Genomic DNA, 16,671 nt, shown 5'->3' with positions numbered 1-16,671 from the left:
AATATGGCCTCCATTTCACCACTAATTTCTTTTAGACTAAGTAAAACACAAACTTATGTACCTAGAAAATGTTTAAGGCATAGCATCCTGTAAATATGAAAAAGTTACATCAACTTGAGGTCAAATAATCAAAACTGACTTAAAAATTTTATCAATTATGCTGAGAGTGAAAAAAATAAACTAATGCTGGAGATTCACTTGATACGGTCGGCTCATATAAAGGGTTTAAATCACCTATTTATTGTTTGTAGGTGGCTATTGTTCTTCTATTGACCCAAATGTCAATGTAAATAGAGTTTATCTTTAATACATAGGGAACATCTCAAAACACTATCTTGTCATAGTTCATTTTCACATTCTCTACAGAATTTATAGAAGTTAAAACAGTGATAGTCAGGCCAGGTTTTGATGTAATTTTGCATAAAATTAATGTCGCTTTCTTACATCTAGGGGTTGCTATGCCTTAAACTTCATACTGGGTACACATGTTTGTGTGTAGTCACTGGAAATGAGGCCATATCTGTCGAAAGGTAATGATGCACCTTAGTTCAAACACAGTAAAGAGGGCAATGGTATCTTATACCATCAGTGTATCTGTGTGACCTTAATATCAGAATCATAAATTTTGGATAATCTTGTTGTCAATAACACTCTGAAGAACTTCTGAAAGGTTTAAGTATTTTTTTCAAATATTGAGAAAACTGAATTCTCCTATTAAGACCAATGTATTTTCTACATTCAGGCAGTTGTACAAGTCGTTGTGCCAGACAAACCCCCACTTGTGCAGGAAGTTGATATGGGATTGCAACCAAAATGGCTTCCAACATATCCCCATCTCTATATACTACAATCAAACTGTTCACTGGGAGCCAAGCTTCCTGTGCTAAAACTGTTCTCTATCATTCTATGAAGTGAAAATGGGAAAGTCCCATGGATTAAGGTAACCAACAAAATCCTTTGAAAGGTATGCCTGATATAAAGACATATTCATATACCAAATTTGAAATTCATCTGTCCCGTGGGTGTCAAGATTTTTTTGACAAAAATTTGAATGAATAGAATGACAAATGGAAAAGATTAATCCAATACAACACCCAATCATTGAGAGGTGGTATAATTTTGACAGGTTACTAATCCTGAATTGTACGTGGAAGGGTTTAAATAGAAATTCAAAATTTCTGTGTAGAGACTTTCATACTAAATGCAATGGATTTTTTGTTTGTAAAGTCAAAGAAACCATAAACTAAGTTGTAACTTGTGAAGTTTTGATAAAGAATTGAGCAAAACAAAAAAAGTTTATTCAATATAAGCTTTAACAACAAATTTTAAAAATTGTTTTCATCATATCACAGCAAAAACTACACACAGCAGTATTTTCTTCCTTTATAATCCTATTCATTGTATTTGGGGATAAAACTTTCAAAGCCTATAATTATTTTTATTTCCTGTCGAATCATAAAAGAGTTGCTAAGTGGCAAAAGCATCAGCCCAAGCAATTAAGTGTAAGTGTTTGTAAGAATCGGGCAAAACTGAAAAAATCAAAAACATGTATGTCAAAAACCCTACCAATTTGATAATTTAATTTCACTCAATGATGCCCTCTTTATTTGATCTCTGCATCACTGGATTCACTCAGAAATTTTTCAATAAAATGTTATCTGCCCTTGAAATGTGCATTTCCAGTGAATGGCAAATGAAATTATAACTCAATGCATCAACATGATACGGAAAATACTACTTTTTTCTTGATTCTTATCGTGAAAAAAGCAAAATTACACTGTCAAAATATTGGGTTTTTTTAAATACTACGTTTCACACATTGCCTGATTCTTACAAAGACTGGCACTTAATGATAATTCAATGTTCTACATAACAGAATGTCATTTGAGACTGAGCTGGTATGTTTGAAAATCACTCATCATCAGCAATAGCTGGTGTGCCAATGATGGGGTCCCCATCTTTCTCTGGGGTATTAACAATCCTCATGGTATTAGTGAACCCTGCCCCTGTTCTCCACCCTGTTACAATAATTAAGGGGTCTCCTGTTTTTATGAAATTCCTCCGACGTCCGACCTGGATTCCCTTGTAGATCCTCTTATCCATATCTTCAGTCCAGCTACTGACTTTAGGTTCTGTGCACAAATAAAGCAATAAGCATGCAGGCAAGGCAGGCAAGGTAGGTAGGTGAGGCAACATGCAGTGCATAGCAAAAAAATCAGAAATTATTGCAGCATTCCATTATCTAGCAGAGTTATCTACTATTAAAGAGTTATCTTTCCTTGTCTCAAAAAAATATAAAAAAAATGCCATATCACATTGTATTTCATTTAATTTTTCATCGTAATTGAACTGCCTGGCAACCACAGCATACTATAAAAGCTCTGTTGAGGAAGATTTGTTTGTTTTGTTTGTTGGGGTTTAACGTCCGAGCAGCAATATTTCAGCTATATTCAGACAATGAACATGAAATGGATGATAAAATGAACATGAAATGAAAAAAAAGGATGGGTCAAAAGGATAATAGGGTCGACAAATTTTGATTGCCACTGGAAAAAGGGGCATGGGTAAGGTCGGGCAATTTAGCCTCCTGTGGCGGAGCGCAAAGGTTCCTACTCCTATCGAATACCACACCAGGGTTCTTTAACGTGCGAGGAACGTGGCATCTTTCCCAACATGGTGCACCACTATGGTTTGCGGTCAGGTTTTCCGTATTATAGCCTGACAACCCCAGCATGTAACACGCCAGGGGTACCCCATTCCACCACCTGGGGCACACATCCCAGTTGCTCTGTGGGCAGAGCGCCTAGCCCCCGGCTAGGTTTCTGAGCACTATTTAGTCGCCTTTTACGACAAGCTTAGCGCTGCTGCAGGCCTATTCTTTTAACACCTGGACCTGCACGGGGGCTGTTGAGGAAGAAGCAAAAGCAGTACTGCCTTAGTTAAATATGAAAACTGAAATTTACAATTGATGGAATAATATAGTTTGATACAACTTCTGAATTTGTCTACCATAAAAAAAAGCTTTGAATAAATTAAACTCATGGAGTATTGCATAAATAATATTTTTCTTCAATTAAGGATGTAAACCAAAGGTAAGGGACACAACTCTCACAAATCAATGGAACTTTTGTAGACAGCATTTTACATCAATCTCGTGTAAGCTTAAAAGTAGCTTGATATAATTCTGTTTGAAATGAAAACTTGAAAGGCTTTAGTGAAATTGAATATGATACAAAAATATCACTGATTACAAGAGTTATGTCCCTTACCTTAGGTCTACCACCTTAAGGTAGAAAGAAACAGCTACTATATTCCTCAGCTATTCTGTGGTTTCACAAGGATAAATACAAAAAAAGAATTTAAAACCATACATTCACCCTCAAACCTTCATTGAAATGGAAAAGTGCATAGCAAAAGCTCTTCATTCATAAACCAACATGCTTGCAACAATTTACCAACATAAAATCCAGCTTTATTAGAGCTATTGTACTTAACAAAGACTGCTGATTCAGAAATTATTGCAATGGACACATATAAGACTGCTTTTTTTTAAATTTCTGTTTCTACTTCTTTCCTTTTGTTAAAATAGTGCTGAATATGGAATTCACAGTCCAAAATACTGGGAAAAAAAACAAAACAACAGCACTTTATGAAAAAATAATAAGCTTTGCAGAGCAAACATGGGCACTGATTCTCATAAGGTATCCAATAAAACAATTTTTGAAATAGGACCATGAATTAACAACAATCAAGTTATTGCAGAGCAAAGCTTGATATGACCACAGTGGCCAAACCCTGAACAGCTGGGGCAAGTGTGGACACAATATTAGTTTTTGACACATTTAAGTTTAGAGACTTATAATTCATTATAGAAACAGCAACTGGTTTGGACACAGTATAGCACAAAATTTGAAATTCCAATGAAAATTTTCTAAATCAAACCAAAAAATGACAAGTTGATTTTTTGGGGATGTGGCCTTTTGACCTCTTATAACTTGAAAAACCATAAGAGGTATCTGAAATCTGATTGAAAAACACAGGCAGGGATTTCATAAGGTATCCAAACAAAAAAATCTTAAGGAATCCAATAAAAAAAAATTAAAAACCAAAACCAAAAATAAAAAATTTTTTTTTTATTTTGTGTGTGGCCCCTTTGACCCCTTATAACTAAAAAAAAACATAAGAAGTATCTGAAATCTGATTGAAAAAACATGGGCACTGATTCTCATAAGGTAGTCAATAAAAAAAGTTTGGAAATTGGACCATGAATAAACAACAATCAAGTTACTGTCTGCACATCAGGAAAATGCATATTTCGGTCCGCCCTTTTTAACCTCTTATTTCTAAAGTTCATGTCTTTATCCCCAATATAAATAATCTTTGTAGTTTAGAATATTGTGGAAAATATCATAGATATTACTAAGCTTTTACTGAAGTAACATAGTTGAATTCTATGAAATACTTGTTTTAACTTTCTTTTATTCTATAACAGTTGGGGCTATAAACCCAAAAATCAATATCAATCTTTTCTTTTTGATTTGTAACTTTGTTATCAAATTTTATAAAGATCAACCAATTAATACCCAATTTATCACATAAAAATAAAGCGTCTACCGATGATGACAACAACAACAGCGCCATACCAATGTACAACCACAATTTTTTTTTCAGTCGTATAAAAATCTTTTGTCAAGTTCCAATGCATGTGAATATAAATATTTAGAAATAAAAAGTTTGCATGATCAATGCTAATAAAATTCACAAGTTGAAAAAAACATACATGGCAACAATAACTGAATTCACAGTACAATGAACCACAAGCTATCAAATTTCAATATATGTGCTTTAACACATCCACCAAAGATAAACTATTATTTTACAAACATGAGGTTGCAAGCACAGTAATGCCAGGTATAAAGGAATTTGATATCAAACATCAACCAAAATCACTAACAATGTATGATCTATGATCAATCTTTATTAAGCCACAAACAAAAATTTGAAATCAATATGTTATGTGGGGATAGAGATTGTGGTGATGAAAATTTTTTGATAGACTGATGTACGGAAAGATGTACGGATGGATAGACAGACAAGGTAATTCTAATTTACCATCAACTCATTGAGTAGGGTATAATGTCTGAAACTGATATTTTGGCAGTATTAGCAAACTGAGGAGATATATTCTAAAGTGGCTTTAAAGCATAGCGTTGTACTGCAAGCAATATTTTTTGTAGGGTACCAATTTTCGTGATTTCGTGGCTAAGCCAAACCACAAAATTTGGTTCCCAATGAACAAGAGATTCCCATTGATATGGATATTGTAAACTTCAAAACCATGAACTTGTGTTTCTTCCCTGATCAACAAAAATTAGTAATCACAAATTAAAGAAGACCACGTTATTGTGCAAGTCATAAATATCGAAACTAATCTGTTAAATGTTCATGAAAATTAAATTGAAACAAAATAATTTCCTTTTCTTAACTAATAAATCGCGATTTATAAATATGGAATTTGAATTTCCTGCGCCACTATGATCGGTTGAGCTGTGACGTCACAAAGTCGGCTTGTAAAGTGAAAGTAAATAGGTAATTGATTACCATGTCTGGTGAAATCGCAAATTTCAACCCAAAATAAACAAAAGAAGAGATTGAGGCACAACATGTAAGCAAATGTCAGACAACTTTGACGAACAACTGAATTTGCAGCTAGAAAACTAGAGTATGTCTGAGGAAAATCATACGGCTACTTCCGAGGAATGTTCGTGTTGCCGTCAAAAAACTTCTATAATATTTCTCTTTTGTGTTGCCGTCAAAAAACTTCAATAATATTTCTCTTTTATCATTCGAGTAATCGTAAGCTTAACAAGACAACATGTTTCAGTGATTAGATAAACAGGAACGTAGAAATTTTACGGAATATTATTTGCTTAAATATTATTTGCAATGCGTGTATCAGTACCAAACCGACTTAGTAACGTCACGATCCAATCGGAAGCTATTGGTAAAAATCAATAAAGTAAGCTTATGGTCTTCCTTCAGATAGGAGAGTTCTGCAAGATGGCTATCCTCATATATTTCAAAGACTTCGAACTTTGTGTAGCTTTGAGCATTTTGCAAAAGCGCATTTTGCATTAAAGGTTATTTATTTTTGTTTATGTGGGTATGATTTATCATAAGAGCCTAACTTAATGCAAAGGTGGTCTTTCCCTTTAAAGTACTTTCACAGTATAACGAAACCAAAGCATGTACCCAAAACATTTATGAGACCAATAAAACAAAATGTATAAATAAGAACTTGAAAAGACAGAAGGAAAATAAAAATACACAAGTTTTTAACAAATAAGACCCAGTCGTTTATAACTATCTGCCAAGTAAACATTTATCCACTAGATAATTGGGTACTGAGTGTATTACACTTATCCAGTGAATAACTGGGTACTGAGGGTATTACACTTACCCACTGTAAACTTGGGTACTGACGGTATTACACTTATCCACTGAATAACTGGGTACTGACGGTAATACACTTATCCACTGGATAACTGGGTACTGACAGTATTAGACTAATAAATCATACATTTAATTCTTAAATATGTAATACACCTATCATCTTTATCATTTAATTGTACATTTCGTTTTATTAACCTATTACAGGTGGCTAGCCTTGCATACCTTGCATAAAGTATTGGATATGCTCAGTGAGTGACCAATTTATTCTACCAGCTATGTATTGGGAACATATCTACAGAATGACAAAACTTAAGGGGTGAACAACATCTAAGGGAAATAACTCTGTAAAAATTAGAAAACACTTTTTATTTTGTGACATTCTGATATTAAACTCAAAGCATCTTAGTGAACAAAATTTCTTTTGATGAAGATACAATATGTTCATTGAAATTATTCCAATGAAACATGTAGTTAAAATTTCTTGAAATTCATCAATTTTATTTCTTTTATCAAAGTAAAACACTGAATAAATTTTTAAGAAATTTAAACAAGCCATATACATTTTTGAGATGTTAGGTACCCCCTTAAGCTACTACCACATTACAGAGTACCAGAAAATACATTACCTATATAATGTATAGGGAACACTCCTCTCCACAAGTGTCCTTGTCTGGCTGTTTGATCTTTACGGGTGATGGCAAGAATAGGACATCTTGGACGATAGTTTGAGATTAGGTGTGCAGATCTGCAATTAATTTTTTAAAAAAAAGTTATTTTAATACTGCACAGAGACGATGCATACATTTAAGAAATAAATCACCAAACTCCATTTCATCATTGTTTAACCATGGGCTGTCTATTTATGCCGCATAATTTAACCCTGAGAGAAAGTGAGTGGTTTAACAACCACATAAACGCTTTCATGATTGATTTCCATGATTTATGAGCGTTTATTTCCATGATTAAGGTGGGCAGTAATTTACACACACATAAGCCTTGCCCAATAAGTCATGTGCTCATATATCAAACAAAAATCAACCACAGTTGTGGTCTCAAAGTCTTTTTAGATCATATAAGAAATAACTTTTTACAAGCATCTCCAATTAAGAAAATAAGACAACTGAAAATGATGTCAATTTAAGATAACCAGGGATAAGTTGCACAAAACTCAATTCGATATGATATTTTATTATTATATATATAGCATTGTTTTATCTAGTGTTCCCAGTGTAATAAATTTTGATAAGTCACACTGTGAAATAAATTTGGTAATTTCACTCTCGCCTTTTCTCCCACTAAAACGTCACATTTTTTATATCAATCCACCAATTATACAATTTAAAATTCGTATCGAAAATATCAATAAATTATGAAGAAGATCTATATGATAAATAGGATAATCAATTGGTTATCGTGAATAACCAAAATATCACTTATGCCAAGAACTATTGAGGATTTAACTCTTGCTCGGAACAAGTTCCGCACACTCAGTAAATTTAGGCGTTCTTCGGCACTCGGATAATATTTTGATTATTCACTCTTTCCAATTAATTATCCTACTATTACGTAACATTCATATCCCTTTTATTTCATCTTTCAGGTTGGATTTTACAAAGGCAAGACTACTAGGAGATCCATATAACTTTCATAGTAACTCCAATCACAGTTTTAAATATTATGACATCACAAATAGTGAAAAAAATCTCAGGCATTAGTAATTAATAAGCCTTGTGGGGGGTAGGGCAAGATCTATTACAAATAAGAATTGTCTTCTCTTACCAAAGGCAGAGACCATTTTTTTATTAGTGGAGATACTGAATGTTTGTCCAGTTAGAGAAAAAAACACATTTCTACTAATGTAACTTGAAGTGATCTTAAGGAGGTAGACCCAGGGTAAGGGACATGACTCTTACAAATCATAGGAACATTTGTATTCAGTGTTTTACATCAATCTCATGTAAGCATCAAAGTAACTTTGATAGATTTCATTTTGTTTCAAATGAAAGCTTGAAAGGGTTTGGTGAATTTGACTATGATACAAACATATCACTAATCAACAAACCTTCCAGATGTAGTTATAACAATGATGGCAGCAGCCATACACTTGAACGATGCCTCCACAGCAGCGATGGCCACAGTATGTGTGGGATCGGTAGGTGTAGGGGTGTGTTTGCGTAACTCCTCGAATAACTGTGTATGGAAGACAGCTGATTCAGCTTCACGACAGATCTATAAAATATAATAGTTGCAGGGTAGTTGTAAATTAAGGGATAAAGATGTACAAAGTCAAACATATATGCTAAACTATAAAACAGGGGAAACAACTGTGTAATCAGAAATGAAAAAAAAAAAACAAGATTTTACACTATTACACTAAGACTGCAATACTCCACTTTTGTTTCTTAAATACATACCCCTTTATTTCTATAATAATGCCATTGTAAAAAAATACTTCATTAATTTTCAGTAAATTTAATCTTTCTAACAAGATTATCAGTTTTTTTTTCCACTTTAATAAATCTTTCCATTTTTCGAAATGGTTATTGAACATTTGACTGTAAAGAAACCAGTATTATTATATAGACAGCTGTGGAATGTTCCCTGTGTGAAAAAAAATTGATATTTCACACTGTTAAATAAACTCTGTAATTTCACTCTCAGACTTTCTCCTGCCAAAACATCACAAAACTTCATGAGAATATCAATCTGTCATTCACAAACATAAAATTTAACTTGAAAATTGCAATGAATGATGGAGAAAATCAATTGACTATCCTGAAAAACCAAAAGTTGATCACTCTTGCCAAGAACGCATTATGATTTAGCTCATGCGAGGAAGAAGTTCCCAAACTTTTTAAATCTAGGCGTTTTTCTGCAATTGTGATCAATTTTGGTTATATACTCTTTCCAATTAATTATCCTATCAGTATTTTACTGTTAGGTGATTTTTATTTATTAATCTGGGAATAAATAGGTCCTTACATAACAAAATGTTTCAGACCTTATGCATGATTTTGACAGCCTCTAATGGGTAATCTCCCTTGGCTGTTTCCCCTGACAACATGACACAGTCAGCTCCATCTAAAACAGCATTAGCAACATCACTGGTCTCAGCTCTAGTTGGTCGAGGCTTCTTTACCATACTCTCCAACATCTAAATCAAAGAAATGAAAATTGATGGATATAAACAAGAATTGAATTTATTGTAAGTTGAAGTGTGCTGATAATAATACATTTCTGTTATTCCAAATTTATCAAACCAATTGATTCTTTATTTAGAAGACTTATGGTAAAATGTGGTATTTTTAAGGAGTGATTTTTGTAATTTGCTTGTTGAAATATTTAGTGCTGAGGTAAATTCTGCGGAAAGAGGTCTTGATGTATTAAACAAATATATTTGCATATCATACACAAATAATGTTTATCTGCCATATTACCCAAGTATCTCATATGATAAGTTTGCCTGCCTACCTACTAGCACAGATGATGGGTTTACCTGCATTATTACCTGTGTAGCTAATACAATTTGCCTGCCTACCTGTGTAGCACAGATGATAGGTTGACCTGGATAACTATCTGTGTAGCTGATAAAATAAATTTGCCTGCCTACCTGTGTAGCACAGATGATGGGTTTGCCATATCTGTTACATCTACCAATCATCATTTTCTGGGCTAAGAAAACTTTCTCTGGTGGAATTTCAATACCAAGATCACCTCTAGCAACCATTATCCCATCAACTTCATTCAAAATCTCATCAAACCTGAAATACAATAGTTCTTAAATCAACAAGATGATAATTTGTTTCCTTTTTCTACATTTAACAGGCCCCCATGTAAAAATCAGGCAAATTCTATGGTATGGGAAGCAAATGGTAATATATACAGCATATGTATGTCAAATTATTATAAAGTTTGGCTCAGAAATGGACTTTCAAGTTTTCTAACTAACAGTATTCATGGTTAAGCAGTAGTCCAAGGCCCAAGGTTTGGCAAAATGGCTGTGGGCCTGTAAAAGTAACTACTACAGGCTAACAGTCACTATATAAAAAATTTCTGAAAATGTATTTCGGGGCCTGTGATCTAGAAAATAAGTTGTGATGACTGAACAAAGCAACCAAATTTTGCTCAATTAAAAAAAAAATCTCTCCATTTTTTTTTAAATGAATTTCAATGTTTTCTATGTAATTCATTTCTTTGTAATTGTTGTAGTCAATTAAAAACCAATTATCAACTTAGAGAAAGGATGCATTTGTGATATGAAATAAGTGAAAACATTTTGAAAACACAATTTTTCATGTGCCACACACTGCCTGGTTTTTGCATGGACTCCCTCTAAAAAAAACACAGCAAAAACTGTCACATACGAAAATCATATTAAGTGTGACAAATAATAATTATATGAATCAAGCGTGATATGATTAACATTTGTTTACAGCTAGTTGAAATAGAACATTTCCAATTCCCATACAAATCTAGCTAGGCTAGGGAGTAATTACAATAGCACTCTAGGTAGATATCTGTCCTACATTATACCATTGTGCCTTATTTTACTACCATAGAACACCTTGTTTTGGGTTTTAACAGCTCCAGGGGTTGAAAATTTTTTTTGGGAAGACCCGAGCCCTGAACTTTTTCATCTTTGGTATACTAAGCCCGAACAATGTTGTGTGAAGTCCCAATCGATATAAATGTAATTTTGTTATCTGATATTCTTATGTATAATTTTATGTTTGCAGGCAAGAAGACACAGTGTCAATTGATTCCGTCTGGTCTGATGCCTTGTCATCAGCTTTCCTTTTCTTCGTTTTTTTAACCGTGAAATTGTAATTAAGCAACGATATTTTTCTCAAAAGTTTATCAACGAACTGCCCTGTGCAGGTCCGGGTGTCAAAAGAATAGGCCTGCAGCAGCGCTAAGCTTGTCATAAAAGGAGACTGAATAGTGCTCAGAAACCTAGCCATTGCCTAGGCACTCTGCCCACAGAGCAACTGGGATGTGTGCCCCAGGTGGTGGAATGGGGTACCCCTGGCATGTTTCATGCTGGGGTTGTCAGGCTATAATACGGAAAACCTGACCGCAAACCATAGCGGTGCACCGTGTTGGGAAAGATGCCACGTTCCTCACACGATAAAGAACCCTGCTGTGGTATTCCATAGTGGGAACCTTTGCACTCCACCACAGGAGGCTAAATTTGTCGACCCTATTGTTCTTGTGACCCATCCCTTTTTTCATTTCATCATCATTTCATGTTCATCCTTTCATGTTCATCGCCTGAATATAGCTGAAATTTTGTGGATGACTGTCTCATTGGCAATCATACAATCTCTGATTTTAATATTCTTATTTGAGAAGACTTACTTTTTGACTCCTTCATGGTTTTCAATTTTGGCAATGATCTTAATATTTTTTCCCTTTTCTCCTAAGATTTTTCTGATTTCTTGAATGTGAGATCCACTTCTGATGAAGGAAGCAAACACCATATCAACCTGAAAATACCAAAATAAAATCACAGATCTGCTTAAAAGTAAACAAACTGAATGCATAACAAAGGCAACAAAAAGAAATTGTCAACAGCCTGGAAATATATGTGACAAGATCTGTCAACAGCCTGGAAATATATGTGACAAGATCTGTCAACAGCCTTGAGATACATGTGATAAGATTTGTCAACAGCCTGGAGATACATGTGATAAGGTTTGTCAACAGCCTGGAGATACATGTGGTTAGGTTTGTCAACAGCCTGGAGATAAATGTGATAAGGTTTGTCAACAGCCTGGAGATACATGTGATAAGGTTTGCCAACAGCCTGGAGATACATGTGGTTAGGTTTGTCAACAGCCTGGAGATAAATGTGATAAGGATTGTCAACAGCTTAGGGATAAATGTGATAAGTTTTGTCAACAGCTTGGAGATACAAGTGATAAGATTTATCAATAGCCTGGAGATACACAAGATAAGGTTAATGGCTGAAGGTTAATTTGTGGTCATCACCATTATTTAAAAGATGGGGTGAAGTTGTTTTTTTTTTCAAATATCCACCAGACACATGAAATTTCATGAAAATTTTATTAAAAATTTTATCTGCTGAACAAAAGTTATTCACTAAATCTATGCAAATTATCCAGTAGATGAAATTTATAAAATAGAAGAAGCTTCCAAAAACTGGGCCCTGATGGACAAACACACTGAAAAAAAAAAACATAACAAAAATCTCTGCGAGGAAAGGTATAAAACCATCAGACAAAACAGCTGAATTAACAGAGGATCTAATTCTATCACTGTACATACTCCCTGTTCTACACCAAACAGTAGATCTTTCTTGTCTTTCTCAGACACAGCAGGTAAATCAACTGGTGTACCAGGTAAGTTACAGCCCTTCTTACTACCAAGGTCACCTCCATTCTCAATCTCACACATCAGCCAGTCATCACCTGCAAAATATACAATACTGTGTAAGAACTATTGTGCTTTAGAAACTAAGTTCAAAGGAGCATAACTCCCACAAAAAATATAAGTTATATATAATAAATTTTCAAGTTTTTAAAATAAATGATGCAACGACAAAAAGATGACAGAGGGAGGGACTAACAGACTGACATATGGACACATCATAATCATTATATCTGCGGAAACATTAACCTGTAGATAAATATCTTACCTTTCTCTTTAACAATGACTGAGATGAGACCATCATCAATGAAGATCTTTCCTCCTACATTCATCACTTTGGTAATGTTTTTATAGTCCACATACAGGATATCAGCAGTGCATTCCTCGTAGTATTTCTCATCAGTAGTAAGCTTGATTTTGTCTCCTGTCTTCAGGGCTATTTCTGCTGACGCTCCCTATAAAAATGTTTTCATTTATAGATAAACTAATACATTTCACAAATTCCTAAGAATATACTTGACCAAACAGTGTTTTGAAACTTAAATATGAAAAATTGGCCATTTAAAATAAAAGACCTGCAGTCCTTTCCACAAAAAAATCGTCAGGGAAAAATTGGTCACAAATTATGACGTCATACTGTGAAAGTACTACTGTTCATGGGGTACAAATTTTCGTGGTTAGGTCAAACCACAAAATTTGATTCCCAACAAAAAGGAGATTTCCATTGATGTGCATAATGAAAATCTCAAACACTTGAATACAAGAATCCATGAACATATGTTCCTTCTCTTATCCACAAATTAAAGTACTTTCACAGTAATGATCTTTTTTTTTGTGTTAAGGGCTACTGATCATACTTCTACAAGAAAATTTATATTTTTACTGTATTTTATGGAAATGATCCATAAAAACAAGAACTTTGGTTTTAGCATAGGTACTATAAGAGATTGACAATCCATATTTACAGTCAAAATGTGCAGAATATATGGGGAATGTAAAAATTGTAATAATATTTTGAGTTTCAATGTCATTCCTTAACATTCATGTTAGATATATCTAATTTCAGATCACTAAAGAGACAAAAACAGAGTATTCACTTAAAATAAAAACACTTTTCTAATGAGGCTTACAATCGGGGTCAAACGCTAGGCTTTTCCATATGTTTTTTTTCAGACTTGTGCCAAATACTTTATATTGTTTTTATGTCCAGAGAAAATACTGTTATTGGCCTTTATACTGCAATCCTTATCATTTTTATTTATTTGATTAGTTTAATTTTTATGACTTTTTATATTACATTTCTTCCCCACTAGTCGTCCACAATAATGACCCTACAATACTGCAGTTTCATCTTTGTTTGTTTGTTACTTATTTTTCTGGTTTTCATTGATAGCACTGAACAAAGAAATTAAGGTTCCAGGACTCAAGCTACTTGAGAAAAACTGGAAGAAGTGACTTCTCTTTCAGAGAGACACTAGGGAGAAGTAGGCAGTGACAGGAAGAAGTGAATGTGTACGTACATCATTTGTTAACAGATTTTTTTAATTATATGTGTTCTATTTTACTTACATGCACACAATATAATCAGGCATTTTTATATGTTTATTATTGTTCAATACGATAAATGTTACCTTTTTCTATTAGCTACATGTGCAAGTAACTAAATATTTTGGACAAAATGAAATCAGCTTGTTGACAGAATGATTCACTGTATTCCATGTATATATTCTTGAAATTGAATTTCTAATCTATACCTCAACGCCTTACCAAATTTATTACAAAAAAAAATTAATGTATGACTGAGTAAAGCAAAGATTCTTGCAATGTCTTGTCCCATTGATTTTATCTTTTCTAGCAGCACTGGGATAGAAAATTTCTGGCAGTGACATTTTGTTGGAATTTTCATTTGGTTCTGTTTTTTTTTCCCTAGTCCTACATAACCCATAATGATTTCTTGTTCAAAATATCCAGTCTCTTGATATAAGTTGATCAAGAGTATCAATAATTATGTTCAAAATTTATTACAGATAAATCAAGACTGAAACTTCATGGACACATATTGTATCTGTCGGTTCGGGAACTTGTCTCAAGCTTAAGATATGTTCCGTTGAATTGAGAATTTTCTGTTCAATTATGAAACAAGAATATCAAAAGAAACACTTCTGGTTTTCTACTGATTTATCAATTGAGATAAATTTAACCGAACTCCAGAGAAATCGCACGACAAACTTGTACATTTCGTAACGAAATATGAACGATAAAATATAAATTATTGTAAACTGGAGTAAAGAATGTTTATCCTGTATCATGTCTTAAACGTTCAAAGCAAAAAGGTGATTAAAATTAAAATACTTCTCCGTAACCGAATATTCGATAGATTTCCATGATTTTTACAATTATTTATTTTCTCGAACAGGAGCCATTTTTGTTTGAATTGTTATCGGAAGAGAGATAACTCTGATCAAAATACTCTTAAAAGACGGAGTTCAGTCCCAATCATGAGCGATGACTGAAAATGAGAGGGCGACTTCACTTCGCTTTTGGTATCGTCTGAGGGCGAAGTGAGTGACTCCAGGGCAACTATTTCACCTGAATCGCCCAGTAGCGTGAGCCCTGAGGTTCTAACAAACAGTTATTTGTGTGCATGAATGTCTACCCGGTAATCTCTGCCTTAGTCATGTGACACTGGAGCCATATCTAGCGGTCGAAATTCTGTCATCCGTAACTCTTAATTGTTTTTAAAATTACCAAAAGTATCAATTGTTTAGTACATGTAGCCCCATACAGTCTGAGTACTTGAGTTATGTAATGTTAAAATACCACAAGTTTTCATTTGCAAGAATTTCAACTTATCGGAACTTTTACTCGTGGTTTGGAAAATGAAAATGGACGTCTCAATTTCCAGAAGGATTAATTCATTCGTTATTAAATTAACTTTTTAATCAAGGAACTAATGCCTTCTTAGTAGCGGAGTGGTAAAACATATGTTCACAAAAATACTTTATATTGTTATATGCTTTATATGTTTACAATATTGTTGTTTAAAATCTTGAACAAAAGAAGTCTTGCTTCACTGATAATTTACAGAAATGCAAAGAAATTCATTAATTTTTTGAAATTCTATCAACCCATGAACCATGAATTCAAGTATCCAGCCATAGGTCTCTAACCACAAAAATTGATACCCTCAAAAATAAATGAAACCTCTGTAAACATTAGGAAAATAGGCAGAGCCTAATTTTTATATACAGTCACTTATTATATATAATCAATAAATGTACTGACAATGCATTATGGTTGCTCAAATAGAAGGAATCCAGAATTAAATAATTTTGTATCATCGTATCATAGTAACTTGAGTTTTATCAATTCCTCAGCTTTAATGAAGTCACAGATGTAAATTTTTCAAATTCTAGTTACCAGTAATTATTTAAACATTTGATGTGTTTTTCCACTGGACCACATGTCGCATTCATTTTAGAAGTATGAATTTAAAATATTGTTTAAAACTGCTACTTTTTTTTTTTAATTCTTCAATTTAGACTCTTTTTTACCCATAATTCCAAAACAGTTGGGCCAAAAATACCAATATCAATACCATCTTTCCTTTTCTTGTTTAGAACCTTGTAATAATTTTATTTTAAATGCCACTTTGTTAATATTCAAGTTCGTGCACAAAAATCAAATGTCTATAGACAACAACTCAAAGGAAGACAATCACAGCGCCATACCATTATACTGCAACAAATTTTTTGTGGTCTTATGAAAATGAAGAGTTACAATTTATTGTTAAACTAACAAAAACAATATGTAATTGGAATCGCTTGA

At 33.4% G+C, this 16,671-nt stretch overlaps 1 protein-coding gene across 14 annotated transcripts in view; it reads right to left on the bottom strand.

Moving 5' to 3' along the window:
* The window catches only part of LOC148596901 (pyruvate kinase PKM-like), a 44,108-nt gene that overhangs the window by 4,355 nt on the left and 23,082 nt on the right, over positions 1-16,671 (bottom strand). For 8 of the 14 annotated variants that reach the window (XM_088563834.1, XM_088563836.1, XM_088563838.1 and 5 more), the window contains 7 exons: positions 13,112-13,298; positions 12,742-12,884; positions 11,812-11,939; positions 9,992-10,214; positions 9,455-9,607; positions 8,516-8,682; positions 7,080-7,198 (listed from right to left, as the gene is read on the bottom strand). In XM_088563834.1, the coding sequence (XP_088419960.1) occupies positions 7,080-7,198; positions 8,516-8,682; positions 9,455-9,607; positions 9,992-10,214; positions 11,812-11,939; positions 12,742-12,884; positions 13,112-13,298 (1,120 nt within the window). Of the gene's footprint in view, positions 1-1,276; positions 2,133-7,079; positions 7,199-8,515; positions 8,683-9,454; positions 9,608-9,991; positions 10,215-11,811; positions 11,940-12,741; positions 12,885-13,111; positions 13,299-16,671 lie in introns of those variants that run through there. The other 6 variants (XM_088563841.1, XM_088563842.1, XM_088563845.1 and 3 more) reach the window with 3 other exon arrangements.

This window comes from Perna viridis, chromosome 15, assembly GCF_037379345.1.
Source record: "Perna viridis isolate PV_CMFRI_1.1 ecotype Kerala chromosome 15, ASM3737934v1, whole genome shotgun sequence".
NCBI lineage: Eukaryota > Metazoa > Mollusca > Bivalvia > Mytilida > Mytilidae > Perna > Perna viridis.
This window is presented reverse-complemented; position numbering and strand designations above follow the sequence as displayed.